Source organism: Papio anubis, chromosome 4 (genome assembly GCF_008728515.1).
Source record: "Papio anubis isolate 15944 chromosome 4, Panubis1.0, whole genome shotgun sequence".
NCBI lineage: Eukaryota > Metazoa > Chordata > Mammalia > Primates > Cercopithecidae > Papio > Papio anubis.
This window is the reverse complement of record NC_044979.1, coordinates 10,105,524-10,125,316: the sequence shown is the minus strand read 5'-3', so window position 1 is coordinate 10,125,316 and position 19,793 is coordinate 10,105,524. Positions and strand designations below refer to the sequence as shown.

General features: G+C 40.4%; 1 protein-coding gene across 7 annotated transcripts in view; it reads left to right on the top strand.

Moving 5' to 3' along the window:
- CUL1 (cullin 1) overlaps positions 1-19,793 on the top strand; it is a 105,263-nt gene that overhangs the window by 31,847 nt on the left and 53,623 nt on the right. For all 7 annotated transcript variants that reach the window (XM_009204112.4, XM_009204114.3, XM_009204115.3 and 4 more), the window contains exon 2: positions 1,950-2,250. In XM_009204112.4, coding sequence (XP_009202376.1) covers positions 2,111-2,250 — 140 coding nt within the window. In that variant the 5' untranslated portion in view covers positions 1,950-2,110. The remainder of the gene's footprint in view (positions 1-1,949; positions 2,251-19,793) is intronic.

Sequence of the window (19,793 nt, the reverse complement as noted above, 5' to 3'; positions counted from 1 at the left end):
TCACTAACCTAGCCTCATTGTTCCAGATCTCGTTTACTTCCCAATAACATTTGTTTTATGAAACCATTAAAATAATTCAGTGTTTCTTCATTTACAATGGAAATACCTATTTAAAACCTTTACGTTTTGATGTGATACTCATAGGTAGTCCTTAAATTATGTCTGTGATGTTATGCATTGAGAAGTACTGGTTTGATACAATATTGAATACCTAAGTTACTTTACTTATGAGTCTAAGATGCTGAAGCATTATATATTGTATTTGGCATTAGCTTCGTATCCTTAGAAATAGTAGCCACTACCATGTGTTAAGCATTTACTCTGTGTTAAGTAGTTTCTTACACATTATCTTATTTACACTCTACAACATCCATTTGAAATGGTGGCCTCCATTTACAGACTAAAATTAAAAGCTTAGAAGTTAGAAATTCATCCAGTACTGCATGTACCTACCTAGTAGGTGTGGCACTGAGCTTCAAACTCAGGTCTCTCTGAATTCGGAGTACATTTTATTTTATTTTATTTTATTTTTTTATTTTATTTTATTTTATTTTTATTTTTTTTTATTATTATACTTTAAGTTCTAGGGTACATGTGCATAACATGCAGGTTTATTATATGTATGTCACCCACATTGCCATGTTGCTGTGCTGCACCCATCAAATGCGTCAGCACCCATCAACTGTCATTTACATCAGTATAACTCCCAATGCAATCCTCCCCCTCCCTCCCCATGATAGGCCCGGTGTGTGATGTTCCCTTCGAGTCCAGGTGATCTCATTGTTCAGTTCCACCTATGGTGAGAACATGTAGGTGTTTGGTTTTTGTTGTGATAGTTTGCTAGAATGATGGTTCAAACATCATGTCTACAAAGGACACAAACTCTCATCCTTTTTATGGCTGCATAGTATTTACATGAATTGTATATGTGCCATTTTTCTTAATCCAGTCTGTCACTGCTGATGGACACATTTGGGTTGATTCAAGTCTTTGCTATTGTGAATAGTGCACTTAGTAAACATGCGTGTTATGTGTCTTTATAGCAGCATGATTTATAATCCTTTGGGTATATACCCAGTATTAGGATGAAGCTGGGTCATATGGTACATCTAGTTCTAGATCCTTGAGGAGTCGCCATACTGTTTTCCATAATGGTTGAACTAGTTTGTAATCCCACCAACAAGTGCCAAAATGTTTGCTACCATCTCAGCACCACCTGTTGTTTCCTGACTTTTTTAATGATTGCCATTCTAACTGGTGTGAGATGGTATCTCATTGTAGTTTTTCATTTTGCATTTCTCTGATGGCAGTGATGATGAGCATTTTTCATGTGTCTGTTAGCTGTATAGATCTCTTCTTTTAGAAATATCTATTCTATATCAACTTACCAAATTTGCATTTTAAATAACAGACCATTCACTTGATTCCCTCCTTAAAAAGGGAGTGCTTATTTCCTTTCATTTTTCAGCCTCACCAACATTTGCATTCTCGCTGAATTCTAAGAGAAAAGTTACTAAAAGTCCTAGGTAACCCGTGAGATTGAATGATTTTTCCTATTTATTAGCTGTTTGTGTTCCTGGGAATTTCCTGAGCATATCCTTTGCCCTTTTTTCTTTGAGTTTGTCTTTCTAATTGTCATCTAGGTCAAATGATATATTTTTTTTGATAACTTTAGAAGGCAGAGAAAGGCAACAGAGTTAGTTGTGCTTGTGCAAATTTTTATGCAGCTTTTCTCTTGAGTGCTAATATCGTAATGATTTTGAACTAAATAAGCATATTTTTGTACACAGACCATATAATTAACATGAATGTGTTTCCACATAGAGAAATGGTCTCTGGATTAGACTGGGCCCTGCTAATGCCTGCAGACTGAGTGTTTCTGTCAGTGTGTTTCACCCTATTACAGTACCCCAGAGACAATCCACTAATTCTCTTTATTTCTTCCTCAGGTTTGCCTGCAATGAGATTTCATTCTCTACATTTAAAGGACATCCTTTCTGAGCTGCTGTGAATAAATTTGGAATGGTACTGTGTATTTTCATCTAATGGAGAACTAGCTGTACTTTGAATAAGGATTGCTGCACTGGACGACTTTAGAACATCCCTCACAATGTCGTCAACCCGGAGCCAGAACCCCCATGGCCTGAAGCAGATTGGCCTGGACCAGATCTGGGACGACCTCAGAGCCGGCATCCAGCAGGTGTACACGCGGCAGAGCATGGCCAAGTCCAGATATATGGAGCTCTACACGTATCCTCCTGCCTAGTGCAGGTTGATTTGCTTAGAGTTTTGATTATTTACTAGTAAGACTTATGAATTATTAGAATTTTATATTGTTTTCTCCTCCCTGTTCATCTTGTAAAATAATCACAGGGTTCATTTTTAACCTTAAGTTTTTGAACAGAGTAGAACTGGTTCATTTTTAGTCAAATGCACTGCTGGGCAGTACAGTCACCACTGGGCACACGTGGCTGTTTACATTTGAAATATTTTAAAGGTTCAGTTCCTTAGGCACACTAGCTGTGTGTTGAGTAAATAAAACATTTCTGTCATTGTAGAAGGTTCCGTTGGGCAACTCTGGTCCAAAGCAAGGTCCTGAGGTTCTCAGCAGATCGTTCGTTTTACTGTCCGTTTGTTTATATGTTGTCTATGACTGCTTTGTGTTATGAGAACAGAGTTAAGTAGTTGTGTCAGGAACAGTTTTGTCCATGAAGCCTAAAATATTTACTACCTGCCCTTTTACAGGAAAATTTCGTTGACCTGATGTATAGGGATAGAACATCGAGCAAAAGTTTTCCTGTTATGGCCCTATTTTTGTGTGTGTTTGAGACAAGGTCTCGCTCTGTCACCGAGGCTGGAGTGCAGTGGTGTGATCACAGCTCACTGCAACCTCAACTGCCTGGGCTCAACCAGTCCTCCCATCTCAGCCTCCCAAGTAGCTGGGACCACAGACACGTGCCACTACACCTGGCCAATTTTTTTTATCGTTTATAGAGACAGTCTTACTATGTTGCCCAGGCTATGGCCCTATTTTTTAAAGTACAATATCTAAAAAGAATTTTATTCCTTTTGTTTTTGGTCCATGATGTGCATGGGGGACTGTGCTGTGTGCTACAAAGGTGATGAGGGTGGAGGAGATGCAGCTCCCGCTATTCATGTGGTTGGAGATGCACCAGCTAATTTGGAGGTTTTCTTGATTCTATACAAATATGACATTGAAATTAGAGTTAAGCTTACTCAGGAGAGAGCAGATTGCCATTGTTTCTAGGACTTTAAAGTTGCTGATTCAACAGCTTCAGGTTTAAATTTTTAGAATATATCAGTTACTATCAAACTAGTTTTTGTGATATTCCAGTATGTTCTTACTTATGTTAATACTTCAGAATCCTAAAAAACAAGTAGATATAAAACTATGTCAATCTCGGAATTAGCATAAAATGTATTGTGTGTTTGCATATTTATATATGTATATACACTTACATATAGAATACTTTTAAAATAATAGCTTTATTGAGATATAATTACGTACCATAAAATTCAACCTTTTAAAAAGTATACAGTGCAGTGGTTTTTAGTATATTTACAGAGATTTGCACCTATCACCACTATCTAACTTTAGAACATTTTAATCACCCCAAAACGACACCTTGTACCATAGCAGTCACTCCTCATGCCCTCGTCCCCCCAGGCGCTGGCAACCATCATTTACTTTGTCTCTATGAAATTGCCCATTCTGTACATTTTGCATAAATGGGATCATACAATCTGTGGGCTGCCTATGTGACTTCTTTGACCTAGCATGCTTGGAGGCTTCATCCTTGTAGCACGTATCACTGTGTACGTCGTTCCTTTTTATGACTCAATTGTATAGCTAGTCTACATTTTGTTTGCCCATGGGTTTTTTCCACCTTTTGACTGTTACTAATACCACTGTAAACATTGTGTGAGAGTTTTTGAGTGGCTCTGTGACTTCTGGTCTCCAGGCTGTATACTCAGGAGTGGGATTGCAGGGTGCTGTGATGGGTAGGATGCTTTTAAAGAAGATAGAGTCTTTGCCAACTGAGAGGCTATTATGCCACCCAACTGCGTTCTGGCTTGCTAGGTATGGCATTTTCTTAATTCTTGTAAGAAAGCTGAAGGTTGGGGGTTCCACCGGTGAGGCAAGACACGGGTGGGATTTTTGATGTACAGAAAGCAGGAGAGCGCTGCTCCAGAGCCCAGGGAGGTGTCACTGCTGATCTGTCTCTGGAGAATTTCTTTTTAAAATCCACCTTATTGAGATATAATTAATACGCCTTATAAGTCATGGGTTTTTTTTGTTTTGTTTTTTTTTTTTGAGGCAGAGTCTCGCTCTGTCACCCAGACTAAGTGCAGTGGCACAATCTCAGCTCACTGCACCCTCTGCCTCCCAGGCTCAAACGATCCTCCCATCTCAGCCTTCAAGTGTTTGGGGCCACAGGCACACACCACCATGCCCGGCAAATTTTTTTTTTCCCCCTCCTAGAGACTGTCTCACCAAGTTACCCAGGCTGGTCTTGAACTTCTGGGCTCAAGCATTCCGCCTGCCTCGGCCTTCCAGAGTGCTGGGATTACAGGCATGAGCCACCACGCCCAGCCTTGGGAATTTCTTAATGTGTTCTTTCTTACTAAATCAGGTTGGTCCTTTTTCTGATGGGTTATTTTTGCTTATAAGACAGTGAGACTTTGTATATTAGCAGAAGTTACCGAATTCTTGTATTCTACAAGTAATTAAATTTGTATAATTTGTAGTTATTCTGGTACCTGCAACTTTAATTTTTTTCAGGACTGCCACTCAAATTGGGTAGTTTTTTTTTTCCAGTTTTGTCTGAGAAAGTAATAGCTCTATGTATTTACAAAAAATTGGAGAATCTAAACCAAGTCTAAAATATCTTTAATTCTTTGGACATTTTTATGAAATAATGGCTACAGTTTGAGTCCTGTGTGTCAGGCTTTGTGCTTCGAACCATCCACACCTCATTAAGCCTTATCTCACCGCGGGCTGGTGGCAGTCACCTTCCTCTGTGGATAAGCTTCAGGAACCTAGTTGTATAGCAGCAAGTAGGAGTGGTGAGGCGAGTCTTAAGATTCTCAGCAGTCTGAATCTAGAATCGCCTTTAGACCCTCTGTAGCCTTCAGCTACTATATTTGAATGGATCCCATTTCTCAGAGTATTACATTTCTGTATTTTCTTTGAGAAGTTGTGAAGTATTTTGATTAACTCTTCAATATATTAGGATAGAAGTGAAACAATAGAGTGTATACTTGCATTTATTAATTATTGAAAATCGTAAAATATGATTTTACCCCCTAACTCTTCACATATCTTTTCAGCATCACTGTGAGAACTGAAAGAATTTTGAGTTGTCTGTCATGTTTTTGTAGAGCCATCTTCACTTTAAGCCATTTACACATAGTACTTTTTGGAATTGCGTATATGTTGCCATTATTCCAGCCCCAGGTTGCATAACAGAGCAGTTTTTCAGAAGTTTTCTCTTACTGGTGTATATTTGGTCATTTTAAAATAATCTCCTAAAGGCTTGTTCACTGTGACGTGTAACACATACAGTTGTAAAAGGTTGCATTTCAGGGCAGGAGGTGCTTTGGAGTGGGGAAGAAGGAGCTGGCAGTGCCTCTCATCTGTTCTAGTATCACTCTGCAAAATTAGACATGCCTCATCAGCAGTTGGCAAAGGAAGTGGGTTAGAAAGGAAAACTGGTTGAGAGAAAAAGGAGGGATTCTTTTCCTTTCCCTAACTCTGGTTGGTAGTTAACAGCTAGATTTTTACCCATTGTGTATCCTGGAGAAGAAAATTGAGTGTTTTTTTAGAAAAAGCAACTGCTTCTTGCTGTAAAACAAATATTCTTGGAGCCTTTAGGAACCTGTGACATTTGTGGTTGCTGTAGCAGGGAGGTGGGTTATTCTACAGCATAAATATTTATCTTGACTTTTCAACTCAAAATGGTGAAAGAAGGGAATTTTGGAAAAGCCAAAACAAAAATAATAAAAAAATAAGAAAAGACAGAAAAGAAAATGGCCAGAGCATCTGCAGACAGAAAGATCCACTTTAGCTAACTTGGTTTTTAGCCGTTTCTCAAAGACTTGGTTTTTCTCCTAAAGTTTTAGCCTTGAGCCATCACTCTCCACTGTGAGTCTATCTGTGAAGTGCTTCCAACTATTCACTTCTAGTTTTCTATGATGTCTTCCATGTGTATAGTTACCATGCAGCAACTGTGTGTGTGTGTGTGTGTGTGTGTGTGTGAGAGAGAGAGAGAGTCAGAGAGAGAGTACTCGCTCTGTCAACCCAGGCTGGAGTGCATTCATGGGTTCATGGCTCATTACAGCCTCAAGCTGGGGTCAGGTGATCACCCCGCCTCAGCCTCCAAGTAACTGGGACCACAGGCGCACACCACTACATCTGTCTAATTTTTGTATTTTTTGTAGAGACAGGGTTTCCTGTCTCTACAAAATTTTTTGTCTCACCATGTGGCCCAGGCTGGTCTCGAACTCCTGGACTCAAGCTATCCGCCCACCTGGGCCTCCCAAAATGCTGAGATTACAGGTACGAGCCACCGCACCCGGCCTGTTTTTCTTTTACAATAAAATACACAGAATAAAATTCTATGCAGGTGGGTAAATACCAGGTTTCCTTCCTTTCGAATTTGAAATGGGTATTGGCATTTCTTATTCAATTTATTGACTCTAGTATGTTGCAGGTGTTGTGCTTAGGTTGGAAGACAGACATGGGTCCTGGCTAGAGAGGCATTTAAGGGGATGCGGTGAAGTATGCGGGTCCCGCCTAGCTTGTGCAGGTGTCGGGTCATGTGTTGGAGGTTTCCGTTCATTGTTCTGGGCCCCAGACCTACCTGTGTCTTGTTTCCAGGTCACGTACCTCAGATTCATAATTTTACCTTCTCTTGGCATCAGTTTAAACTTTCATATTGATGTCTTTCTTTTATTCTCTCTCTACCTGAATAAATTCTCATAAACTTTGAAGTTTCTATTTGTCTTCCTGTACAGTGCTGTGGCCTAAATCAGTTTGTTCTGTTCCTTAGCCTGCTTTTTCCAGTCTTCTTTTCCCCCACTAGCACCATAAGAATCTCTTTCATATTTGAGAATGAAATTGGTTGATTTGAGAATCATTCATTCATATTTGAGAATGAGAATGAGATTGATCTTGGTTGCTCTCAGTAAGTCATAACATAAGCACTTTCAGAATTCACATTTAATCATCTATTTTGATGTTTTGTGATAGGATTTGTGATTGCTGGGGATCGGGGCACTTTTTCACCCGAGTCAATCTCCTGAGCCCTTGGAGCCTGCGGCTGTGCTTTGCAGGGACACTGTGCCAGGACACACTGGTCCCTGCTGCAGCTCTGCACCTGCCAGTTGAGCAGTCCCGTCTTGGCTGCCGCCACCACTCTTTTCAGGTCCACACTCTGACCATCGCCTTCCCTTCCACAGGAGCTGCAGCTGCAGAGGAGGGCTCAGGTGGCGGCCGTCCTACTTCACCTGCTCACTGCAAAATTCTCTCCTTTATAGAAAACCAAAATTTCAAAGAACAGCAGATCAAACAGAAGGAATAACAAATTGTCTTCAAAGTAGATTAATGATGATCCCTGTCTGTTTTAGAATAACCATCCAGCCCAACAAATGTGTTTAGACACTTTTCATCTTGCACTCTTCATTTAGGAGTCTTACATTAATCTGATTCTGCTCACCTAATGAACATGGCTTACATCAAATGAACGTAAACATAGAAAGTTTTCATATTTTTTAGATGTAATCTTTCCTTCTCTTGTGTGTGTATAGATACGTGTTTATCCATAGTTTTAGCATAAGTCTGTAAAAGGACATACTGGTTCACGGAAAGAAAAAATGCAGATAGTAAGCATATGGAAAAATGTTCAACCTTGTAACTGTTAAAGAAATGAAGAATTAGGCCAGCCATGCTCACACCTTTAATTCCTAGAATTTGGGAGGCCAATGCAGGTGGATCACTTGAGCTCAGGAGTTTGAGACCAGTCTGGGCAACATAGCAAAACCTTGTCTCTTTAAAAAAGCAAATAGCCAGGTGTGGTGGTGCATACCTGTAGTCCCAACTACTTAGGAGGCTGAGGCAGGAGAATCACTTGCTCCTGGGAGGTCGAGGCTGCAGTGAGTCATGATCACACCACTGCACTCCAGCCTGAGCAGCAGAGTGAGACCCTATTTTTACCTATCATGTTGAAAAACATTGTTAAGAAATGACTATTACAGCCAGTGTTGGCAAGCTGTACAGTGCAGGCAGAAATGTTAGTTTGCTATGATCTTTCTGGAGGGAAATTTAGAAATAGATTTTTTTGTTTTGAGATAGCATCTTGCCCTTTCACCTAGGCTGGAGTACAATAGCACGATCATAGCTCAGTGCAGCCTGCAATTCCTGGACTCAAGTGATTCCACCACCCACCCCGCCTCAACCTCCTGAGTAGCTGGGACTGCAGGCGCACACCACCACACCTAATTTTTTATTTTTTGCAGACATGGAGTCTTGCTATATTGCCCAGGCTGGTCTTGAACTCCTGGCTTCAAGCAATCCTCCCACCTTGGCCTCCCAAAGTTGGGGGGTTACAAGCATGAACCACACAAGCCTGGCCTGGAAATATATTTCTAGAGACATAAAAATGTACTGTGGCCCAGCAATTTGTTTATTTTTTAACCTTTATCCTAAGGAAATAGTTGTATTCAGAATTGCATGTGCAAGGTTCTTCAGCGTATTTTAATAATAGGAAACAATGGAAAACAACCTCAATCTTCGGTATTAAGGATTTGATGTAACTATAAACTGCGTTTAAAAATGCAATGAAGACTATTGACATGCAATAATGTTCGTAATATATTGCTGTGGGAAAGCAGGATGTGAAGTGGTATGTGAGTTGTGAACCATCAGCACACACTCCTGCTTTTGAAAACCTTTATGTATACCATGTGGAAAGGAACTGTCCCTTATAAGATGGTGGGCTTATAGATGAGTTTTTAACAATTGCTCTTCTTTGCCTCCTAGATTTTCAGTATAAAGCATGCATTTTAAAGTACAGTTTATTCGTCTGCCCTTTGCAAATGTTAAGTCCTAGCTTGCAAAATTCTCGCTACCTTTTACTACTGACCTAGTACTATTAAAATGAGTCTTAGAATTGAGAAATTATATATCTGTCTTAAAGTAAGACCCTGTAGAAATTATGAGATTGCATACTTGTCACAAGTGATTTTTTTTTTTGGTTGGGGGCAGGGTTAGTATAAATATGGCATGTTCTTCAGCTATTTTTCAAAGTTTGATTCATGGTATATATACTCAGAGTACTTTGAACATTATGTAACACAGTTTTTAGTTCATTATAATCAATTGCAATTAGTTTTTGCTTTTGAAGTATGCTATTAGATGTGAATTTATTTGCTTCGTATGGGATATTTCTTTTCAGAAATGCACCTACCCACAGACTGGACAGGACTTTATTCTTTTATGACTACAGATGGATTATACAGAATAGTATGTGAGCCTGCTGTTTTGCCATTTGGTGCAGGTTAACTTGTTAATGTGTGAAGATAGGAAGTACTGTGTGTGTGTGTGTGTGTGTGTGTGTGTGTATGTGTATTTTTCAGAGGGTGTCTCACTCTGTTGCCCAGGCTGGAGTGCAGTGGTGTGATCTTGGCTGACTGCAACGTCCGCATCCTGGGTTCAAGCTGTTCTCGTACCTCAGCCTCCCGAGTGGCTGGGATTTCAGGTGCGCACCACCTTGCCTGGCTAATTTTTGTATTTTTAGTAGAGACTGGGTTTCATGCTAGCCAGGCTGGTCTTGAGCTGCTGACCTCAAGCGATCTATCTGCCTCGGCCTCCCAAAGTGCTGGGATTACAGGGGTGAGCCACCGCACCCGGCCTAGGAAGTACTGTATTTTTAATAAAACTTTTAGTGCAGAGTCTTTCCATGTGATTTTAATAGAAGTTACTTGTTTAAATTTCCACTTCTTAAGTCGCATTTGGGAAACAAGTGGTAGTAGGAAATGGTTCTCTTCTGTTTAGTTTTGCTTCTTTGATTGAATTCGCTTTTCTTTTAGCTAAGGAGAATGGTTGGAGTTTGGCAATAACTAAAAGTCAAGAATTGATTCCCCAGATGTGTTGACTTCAGAAATAAGGCGTGGTGCTGTGGGTAACAGAGACATTTGAGAACACTGGCTCCGTCACCTTGCTGCTCACTTTATATTACATTAGTAGTAGATGCTGAACTCCGGGAAGGCGGTCTGTTGGCGAGGCCTAAGTCACCCACATGGTGCCTGGCACTGGGCAGGTGCCCAGAGGGTGTCTGCTTGCTGAAAGGTGAAATGTGAAGCTTTCCATCTAATAGGACCCTTTCCCAGCGACTTGCTGCTGCCCATCAGTACAGAAGCATACCTTGGCAGACAACGTTTCACGGATGACAGAAGAGTTGTAGGACCTATGTGGAGGCTGAACCAGGCTCGGCTCTTGGACATAAACCCCTGTACCACGTTACACCATTTCCCCACCTGCCTGAGGAGGAGGCCCCAGATACCTGCTTACGTTCTCACCTGCTTTCTGGCCAAAGAAGCTCTCAGAGGACCTTCAGCAAAGAACCTCAGAGTTTGAAAAGTCAAACGTATGGGTTTGTTAGAGTCTATGGCTGCCTTAGTATAAAATACCTAATCTATTGTTTGCTGGATGAAACTTTTATTGCCTTGTAGGCTTTTAATTTTTTATCTCTGATGTTTTTGCTTTTTCTTATTTCATCTTAATTCCTATATTTAACTTTTCCTCATACTCCGTTTTAATTTTTTTCCTTTAAGAATAACTTCAGATGTGAGCATTTTTCTCCTAAAGATTAGTCATAGTTCATTTTTCTACTCTTGTAAATGATTTATGAACACTTAATTTGTGTGCATGTTGGGGCAACAGGTGGTGAGTGTGGCATTGTTGGGGCGGCGGGTTGGGGGAGCAGCAGGAGCCCACACCATAGAGAGCAGCCGGGAGGCTCTGGCCCTGTCCTTTCACGCAGGCGCCCTTCAGGGCTCATTCTTCAGGAAAATGGCACACCTGATAATTCAGAAATACATCCGTTTTACAGTCCTTCCTTGAACATGGGGAATTCACCCCTTCCAGATAACATACTTGAATTATCCCCAGAGCTGTTTTTCCTCAGGTCTCATACCAGTGGGGTCTGAGGAGGGGCTGGTGCCCTGGACAGGTCTCCCTCAGGCAGCTTCTGATCACATGAAGAACCTGCTCGTTCCATTTCTGATAACATTCCTCCATATAGTTCAGTTGATTTAAAGCTGAGATAAAAATACGATGAAGCTAAGACTGTGTGTCATCAGAGCTATATAAGATCTGCTTTCACTCCTGCCTCCGCTGACTCAGCCTGGATTCAAAGCACAGTTGATCCTGTTCTTTAGGCGAAGGTGCCCTAGACTGGGGGCACCTCTCGGGCTGCCATGTAAACTTCATGTTATATGCTCATTGACCATTCGTGTGTCATCTTTTGTAAAGTGTCCAAGTCTTTTGCCTCCTGTTTTTTCCATTTTTGGGATATTTTGCTTTTTGTTAGTTTTAGTTATTTATATGTCAAGGGTACCAGTGTTTTGTCAGATATATTTTGCTAATATTTTTTTCAAGTCTGAGGCTTGCTAATCATTTTCTTAATGGTGTCTTTGGGTGAGCAAATGTGTGTTTTGGGGAAACCTAATTTATTGGTTTTATTTTTTTTGCAGTTATTACCTCTGTGACATAAGAAACCTTTGCCTCAATCTCAAAGATATTTTGTGTTTTCCTCATAAGACTTTATGGTTTAGGCATTTACTGTTAGACCTGTGATCCACCTGGAGTTAACTTTTGTGTATGGTGTGCAGTAAGGCTTGAGGTTAAATTTCCCCTGTGTGGATATCCAATTATTCCAGTGTCATTTGTTGAAAAAGACTTTTCCTCAATGGGCTGGCAACTTCTTGTCAATTTCTACCCCAAAAGTTGATTGATTGGAATGGTATTGAATTTTTTTAATGGCTTTTTTTTTAATGGCTTTTTTTTTTTTTTTTTTTTGAGACAGAGTTTTGCTGTTTGCCCAGGCTGGAGTGCAATGGCGTGATCTTGGCTCACTGCAACCTCCACCTCACGGGTTCAAGCGATTCTCCTGCCTCAGCCTCCTGAGTAGCTAGGATTACAGGTGCATGCCACCACACCCAGCTAATTTTTTTGTATTTTTAGTAGAAAGAGGGTTTCACCTTGTTGGCCAGGCTGGTCTTGAACTCCTGACCTCCAGTAATCCACCTACCTCGGCCTCCCAAAGTGCTGGAATTACAGGTCTGAGCCACTGTGCCTGGCCTTAATGGCTTTGTTGAGATATAATTCACATAGCATACAGTGCACTCATTTAAAGTGTACATTTCATTAGTTTCTGGTATATTCACAGATAATGTTCATCTGTCACATTCAATTTTATAAGATTTTCATCATCTCAAAAAGAAACCCTGTGCCCTTTAGTTGTCGCTTCCTTCTTACCCCAGCCTTCTGCTAATGTACTTTCTGTCTCTATAAATTCACCTATTCTGAATATTTTGTATAAATATATGATATGTGGTGTTATGGACTTAATTGTGCCCTTCCTCCATTCATATCTTGAAACTCTAACCCCCAGTGTATTTGGATGGTATTTGGAGGTAAGGTTCTTTGGGGGAATAATTAAGGTTAAATAAGATCGTGAGGGTGGGGCCTTACCCTGATAGGATTGGTGTCCCTATGAGTAGAGGAAGAGACACCAGAGAGCTCTCTCTCCACATACACAGAGGAAAGGCCATGTGAGGACACAGCGAGAAGGCAACCGTCTGCAACCCTGGAAGAGAGCCCTCACCAGAAACCAACCCTGACAGTACCTTGAGCTTGGACCTCTAGTCTCCAGAACTGTGAGAAAATAAATTCCTGTTGTTTAAGCCATCTAGTCTGTGGTATTTTGTTATGGCAGCCTAAGCAGACTAATACATGTGGTCTTTTGTGACTGGCTTCCTTCCACTTAGTATAATGTTTTCAAACTCACCCATGTTGTAGCATATGTCAGTACTTCATTTTTATGATAAAATAAGATTCCATTCTGTGGATATACCACATTTTGTTTATTCATTCGTCAGGTGATGGACGGTTGGGTTATTTCCACCTTTTACTATTACAAATAGTGCTGCTGTAAATATTTGTGTACAGGTTTCTATGTAGACATATATTTTCATTTTTCTTAGATGCCTACAAGTGTAATTTCTGGGTCAGATGGTAACTCTGTGTTTAACCATTTGCAGAACTGCCAAATTATTTTCCAAAGTGGCTGCATTATTTTACTTTCCCACCAGCAGTGTTATGAGGGTTCCAGTTTCTCCATATTCTGGCCAACACTTGTTGTGTTGTGTTGTACTTATTTATTTATTTATTTTGAGACAGTCTTGCTGTCATTCAGGCTGGAGTGCGTGGCGAGATCTCAGCTCACTGCAACCTCTGCCTCTTAGGTTCAAGCGATTCTCCTGCCTCAGCCTCCCGAGTAGCTGGAACCACAGGTGCGCACCACCATGCCCAGCAATTTTGGTGTTTGTAGTAGAGACAGGGTTTCATCATTGTTGGCCAGGCTGGTCTCGAACTCCTGGCCTCAAGTGATTCTCCTACCTTGGCTTCCCAAAGTTCTGGGATCGCAGGCATGAGCCACCACATCCAGCTCAACACTTATTATTTTCTGACTTCTTGATTCTAGCCATCCTAGAGGGAAGGAAGTAGTATCTCATTGTGGTTTCAGTGTGCACCCTTATTGAAAATCAGGTGTCCGCAGACTCATGGGTTTATTACTGTCATTTTGTAGTCAGTTTTGAAATTGTGATGTTTGAGTCCTCCAACATTGTTCTTCTTGAAGATTATTTTGCCTCTTTTGAGTCTCTTGAAGTTCCATATGAATTTTGGAATCAGCTTGTTACTTCCTACAATGAAACCAACTGGGATTCTGATAGAGATGACATTGAATCTGTGGATCAGTTTGGGCAGTGTATTTGTCTGTTCTCATGCTGCTAATAAAGACATACCCGAGACTGGGTAATTTGTAAAGGAAAGAGGTTTAATGGACTCACAGTTCCACATGACTGGGGAGGCCTCACAATCATGGCAGAAGGCAAAGGAGAAGCAAAGGCACGTCTTACATGGCGGTAGGCAAGAGATCTTATGCAGGGAAACTCCCATTTATAAAAACTGTCAGATTCTGTGAGACTTACTCACTACCACGAGAACACTATCAGGGAAACTGCTTTGATGATTCAGTTATCTCCGCCTTGCCTTTGACACGTGGGGATTATTACAGTTCAAGGTGCTGTTTGGGTGGGGACACAGCCAAACCATGTCAGGGAGTATTGGCATTGTAATAATTCTTAAATCTTTCTACCTTTTCTGTTTTTTGTTTGTTTGTTTGTTTGTTTTTTGAGATGGAGTCTGTCACCCAGACTGGAGTGCAATGGCACGTTCTTGGCTCACTGCAGTCTCTGCCTCCCGGGTTCAAGTGATTCTCCTGCCTCAGCCTCCTGAGTAGCTGGGATTACAGACATGCACCACCATGCCCAGCTAATTTGTGTATTTTTAGTAGAGACTGGGTGTTTGACCATGTTGGCCAGGCTAGTCTCAAATTCTTGACCTCAAATGATCCACCTGCCTCGGCCTCCCAAAGTGCTGGGATTACAGGCATCAGCCATCATGCCCAACCCTTTCTACCTTTTTTGATATAAGTGTTTGAAAGTATAAATTTCCTTGTAAGGATTTTTAGCCTCATTCCACAAATTTTGATATATCTTATCTTCATTATCATTTAGTTCAAAACTCTTTGACCTTTGAATTACATAGAAAGATATTGTTTAGAAGTACTGGATTTTCCCGAGTAGCTTATTGTTACTACTTCCTAATTATAATTCCATTTTGATCAGAGAACATGCTGTATAATTTTAGTCCTTTTAAATGTATTGAAACGTGTTTAATGGCCCAGGAAAAGCCTATCTTGGTGAACATACCATGTGCTCTTAAAGAATGTGGGTTCTGCAGCTGTTGGCTATAGACAGTGATGTGCTGGAGCTGAATCAGATCAGCTTGCAGGAGATGATTGTGCCCATCTCTCCCCAGCTCCCTGTGTGTGATATTGTCCTGTTGGTAGTTTGCGTCTGCCATGGTGGGAACCTTACACAGTAGACATCTACAAAGGCTACGAATCAGGGCTTTTTGTTTTTTCTTTTCTCTTTTTCTCCCCGCTCAGAGAGCCAATTTACCAGTATACCACTGGGTGTAGAATGTTATACCTGCCCGTTAAGTTATGACTTAAGGTGATTGATAGTCTTAACAGATCATCCAAGTCGTGATTGATATTTTTCCTGTGGTCTGGTTGCTGACAGGAATGTTGAATCTTATCCTGTGATTGTGAAATTGTCTCCTTTACCCTTTAATTCTGTCAAATTTTCATATATTTTAGGCTGGGTGGCTCACACCTGTAATCCCAGCACTTTGGGAGGCCAAGGCGGGCAGATCACCTGAGGCCAGGAGTTCAAGACCAGCCTGGCCAACATGATGAAACCCTGTCTCTACTAAAAATACAAAAATTAGCTGGTCATGGTGGCAGGTGCCTGTAGTTATTCTGGAGGCTGAGGCAGGAGAGTCGCTTGAACCCAGGAGGCGGAGGTTGCAGTGAGCCGAGATGGCACCACTGCACTCCAGCCTAGGTGACAGAGTAAAACTCCATCTCAAAAAACAAATTTTTTTCACATATTTTGAAACTCTGTTGTTAGACAAAAATACATTTGCAAATATGTCTTTTAAGTACATTTTTTATGAAATGTGTCCCTTTTTATCCCTGGTAGTAATTTGTTGTCTTGATAGTTACAGCTTCTTTAGCCTCTTCCTATGCTTAGTGTTTGCATGATAATCTTTTTCCATCCATTTGCTTTCAACCTATATGTATTTTTATATTTAAATTGTGTCCCTCATGTCAACGTATAGCACGGTCTTGCTGCTTTGCCCCTTCTGACCATCTCTGTCTTTTAATTGTAGTTTTAGCCCATTAACATTTGTTGTAATTATTAATAGATTAATTTTAGGCCTACCATTTTGTTAGTTTTTTTCTCCCCTTAAAAATTTTCTTTGTTCTTGCTTTCACCCTTTAGGATTATTTGAAATTTTTTTATAGTTCCTTTTTAATATATTGGTTGGTTGTTTAGCTATACCTCTGCAGAGAGTGTGTGTGTGTGTGTGTGTGTGTGTGTATAGGAGAGAAGAAGGAAGAAGGAATAAAGAGATTGCTCTAGGGATATAATACACATTTTTCTTTCTTAACATTCTACTTAGAGTTAAGATTGTATTATATCATACAAAATGTAGAGGAATTGTAGTTGTATAGTTTCATTTACTACCCCATCCCTCTCCTTTATATTACTTCTACATATGTTTTTAAAGCCACAAGACGATATTATAAATTTTTGTTTTAAACCATCCTTTGTATTTTAAAGAATTAAGAAAAGTATATTTACCCAGATATTTACTATTTCTACTGCTCTTCAAAGATGCAGGATTCTATTGTAGTGTCAGTTTGCTTCCACCGAAAATGCAGGTCTGTACTATGAATTCCCTTAGTTTTATTTTACCTGAAAATAGCATTATTTTGCCTTCATCTTTGAAGGATATTTTCACTGGCTATAGAATTACATTGATTTCTTTTTTTCTTTCAGCATTTTTTTTTTCTTTCACCACTTAAACATGTTATTGCCCTGTCTCCTGACCTTTGTAGTTTTTGACGAGAAGTTACTGGTCATTTGAATTCTTTTTTTGTGTTAGGTTATTTTTCGCTGTCTGCTTTCAAGATTTTTCCCCCTTTGGTTTTCTAGCAGTTTTAATCTTTTTTTTTTCCTCTCAAGAGTTGATCATTTTTGTTGGTCTGTCTTCAAACCCATGACTTTTGTCTTTATTTTGCTGTCAAGACCATCCAATGAGTAATTTATTCTAGATTTCCTGGTACTGCAGTTCTAGAATTTTTATTTTGTTGTTTTTCATGGTTTCTATTTTTGTGCTGCAATTTTCATTGATTATGAACATATTTTTCTATATCGTTGACTATAACTGTGATAGTTGCTTTAGAGTCTTTGTCTCCTAATTCCAACATTTGGGTCAACTCCAGCTGGTGTCTGTTGATTGTCTTTTGTCTTGAGAGTGGATCTCATTTTCCTGTTTCTTTTACATCAACAATGTTGGACTATGCCGTTCCCTTCTTCCGACACTAGGCCGCCTTTCAGTATACGCCTCCTTTTGGCGGTTCTCCGGTGCCTTCAAGACCATTGTTTTAATATATTTTCCAGCGTTTATCGTTATTTGCCTGAAATATGGTTAGATACTTTGGTACTAAAATTGGAATCATGGTTTAAGTAATTGAAAGATTCAAAGGCTCTACAGTGGCTATTAGGATGAAGATGGAGTGGAGGTAGGGGGTAGAAAGGAGATGTGTTCTCTATTTGCAGGAAATCCATAATTTACACAAACGTTGATTGGTCAAAGAACAAAACAAGCATATGATTTAAAGACATGTACATATCCAGCTAAAAATGAAGAGCTAAGTCTAGAAACAGTAAAAGATGGTTCCCACTATGGGTGGGGAGGGTTGGATCATAACGCTCTGGCTTGTTCTTTAGCTATTTTGCTTGTTTCTTTTTTTTTTTTTTTTTTTTTTTTTTGAGACGGAGTCTCGCTCTGTCACCCAGGCTGGAGTGTGGTGGCCGGATCTCAGCTCACTGCAAGCTCCGCCTCCCGGGTTCACGCCATTCTCCTGCCTCAGCCTCCCGAGTAGCTGGGACTACAGGCGCCCGCCACCTCGCCCGGCTAGGTTTTTTTTTTTTGTATTTTTTAGTAGAGACGGGGTTTCACCATGTTAGCCAGGATGGTCTCGATGTCCTGACCTCGTGATCCACCCGTCTCGGCCTCCCAAAGTGCTGGGATTACAGGCTTGAGCCACCGCGCCCGGCCTGCTTGTTTCATCTCTTCAATTTAGACATAAGTTGAACCTAAATTGTCATAAGCAGGAAGTCTCCTAACCACTATCATCTAATGCTTTCCATTCCTGACTAGATAATGGTGAGGAGTGATGCTAATTTGAAAATGAATGTGGTGTTAAACTGAACAGAAACTTTAAAACAGCTTTTAAGAGGTGTTGGTTTTGTTTAAATTGTGCCTTTCAATCTGTTTTGTGAGGCCCCTTGCCTGTGTGTGTGTGTGAGGTCTCTGAGGGGTGGGCTTGGAGGAGGAAGTAATGGTGCAGAGGGGCAGTGTTCTGGGCACTGAGCTTTCCTCCACAAAGAACACTTGGTGAGAATGAAAGGATCCTGTGGGCACAAGTTTAAAACCCGTAGCCCTGCTCTCTAGAAGCAACTGCTACATTGATTCATTGATTCAAGTGCATCGCAAAGTCAGTGCACATAGTACAGTAGTTGGCCAGGTATCAGTGATGACCTAGTCATCATCACTGCATCAGTGCACACTTGAGTGCAGCCTTGTTGTTTCCGTCAGCAAATCATTTAAGGACCACTGCAAGAATCTGCCCTGAAAGAACAAACCTTTGGATATCAAGAAAGCTCAGGATCAGGCTTAGAAAGTGGATGGGCGCAGATCAGGAGAAAATCTGGAATTAGTCTTGGACTACTACTAAGAAGTGCTAACACATTCAGTGGCTCAGAGGACTACGTTATATGGAAAAACACAGACATCTTTAGTAAGAGTCATAATGATTCAGAATGGACTCTGTGTAAAAACATTTTGGCAATATCCTAGCCGATCTATTTAGCTTTTCTTTATCCACTTGCAAGGATATTAGGATAAATCTGTTTAAGTCTAAAACAGGTGATTCTTTAGTAAGTAAAAGTAAAAATTCCATGTGATGAAAGTGCATTCTAATTGGCAGCATTTTCTTTACTTAGTGATACTTAATGATACATGTTACGGTTGATGTCTTAGCTGAAATTTGATAAATATATTGCAGTCTTTTTCACCACCATCTATTCCATGACGTTGTTAAAAACTGCGTACTGTATCTGTCTTCAGATGGATCTGACAGTGGGTTTAACTAATTCTCTTTGTTTGACAAATACCTTGTTACAAGTTTTTTGCCATTAGGAACAATGCTGTGATAGTTTGCTAGCTAAGTATTTGTACACTTCCGTGATGATTTGCCTGTGATAAATGCTTATGAATACAATTGCTGTATCAAAAGGAATGCACTTATTGAAGGCTTTTGAATATTTCCAGATTTTACTTCAGAAACGGTGTAATTGTGTACACTCTTACCTCAAGCACATGGAAGCTCCCATTTTCCTGCACTTTAGCTGTCATTGGGTTTGTTTTTTAAAAAACCTTTGTTAATTTAGTAGCTGGGAAGCAATAGATTGCCAAGGAACAGAAGTCACGCTGAACTAAATAACCTAAAACATCCTGGCACCAAGTACCCAAAACTGGGTGCTGTGTGAAATACAGCAAAGTGTAATGATCTGCACAGAAGTCAGAGGGAATTCCCAGGCATCTGAAGAAGAGAAGAGAGCTAAAAATGAAGGCACTAACCATTGTGAGCCTCTGTGTGGCAGCATAAGGATTTGAGCAAGGTAGGCTGGCACATAGGGTCACACAGAAAAGGAAACAAAGCCTTATGCATGGCTGGGAGGGGCTGGGAGCTGACGTTTCCATGGAAACCTGGAAGACAGAAGCC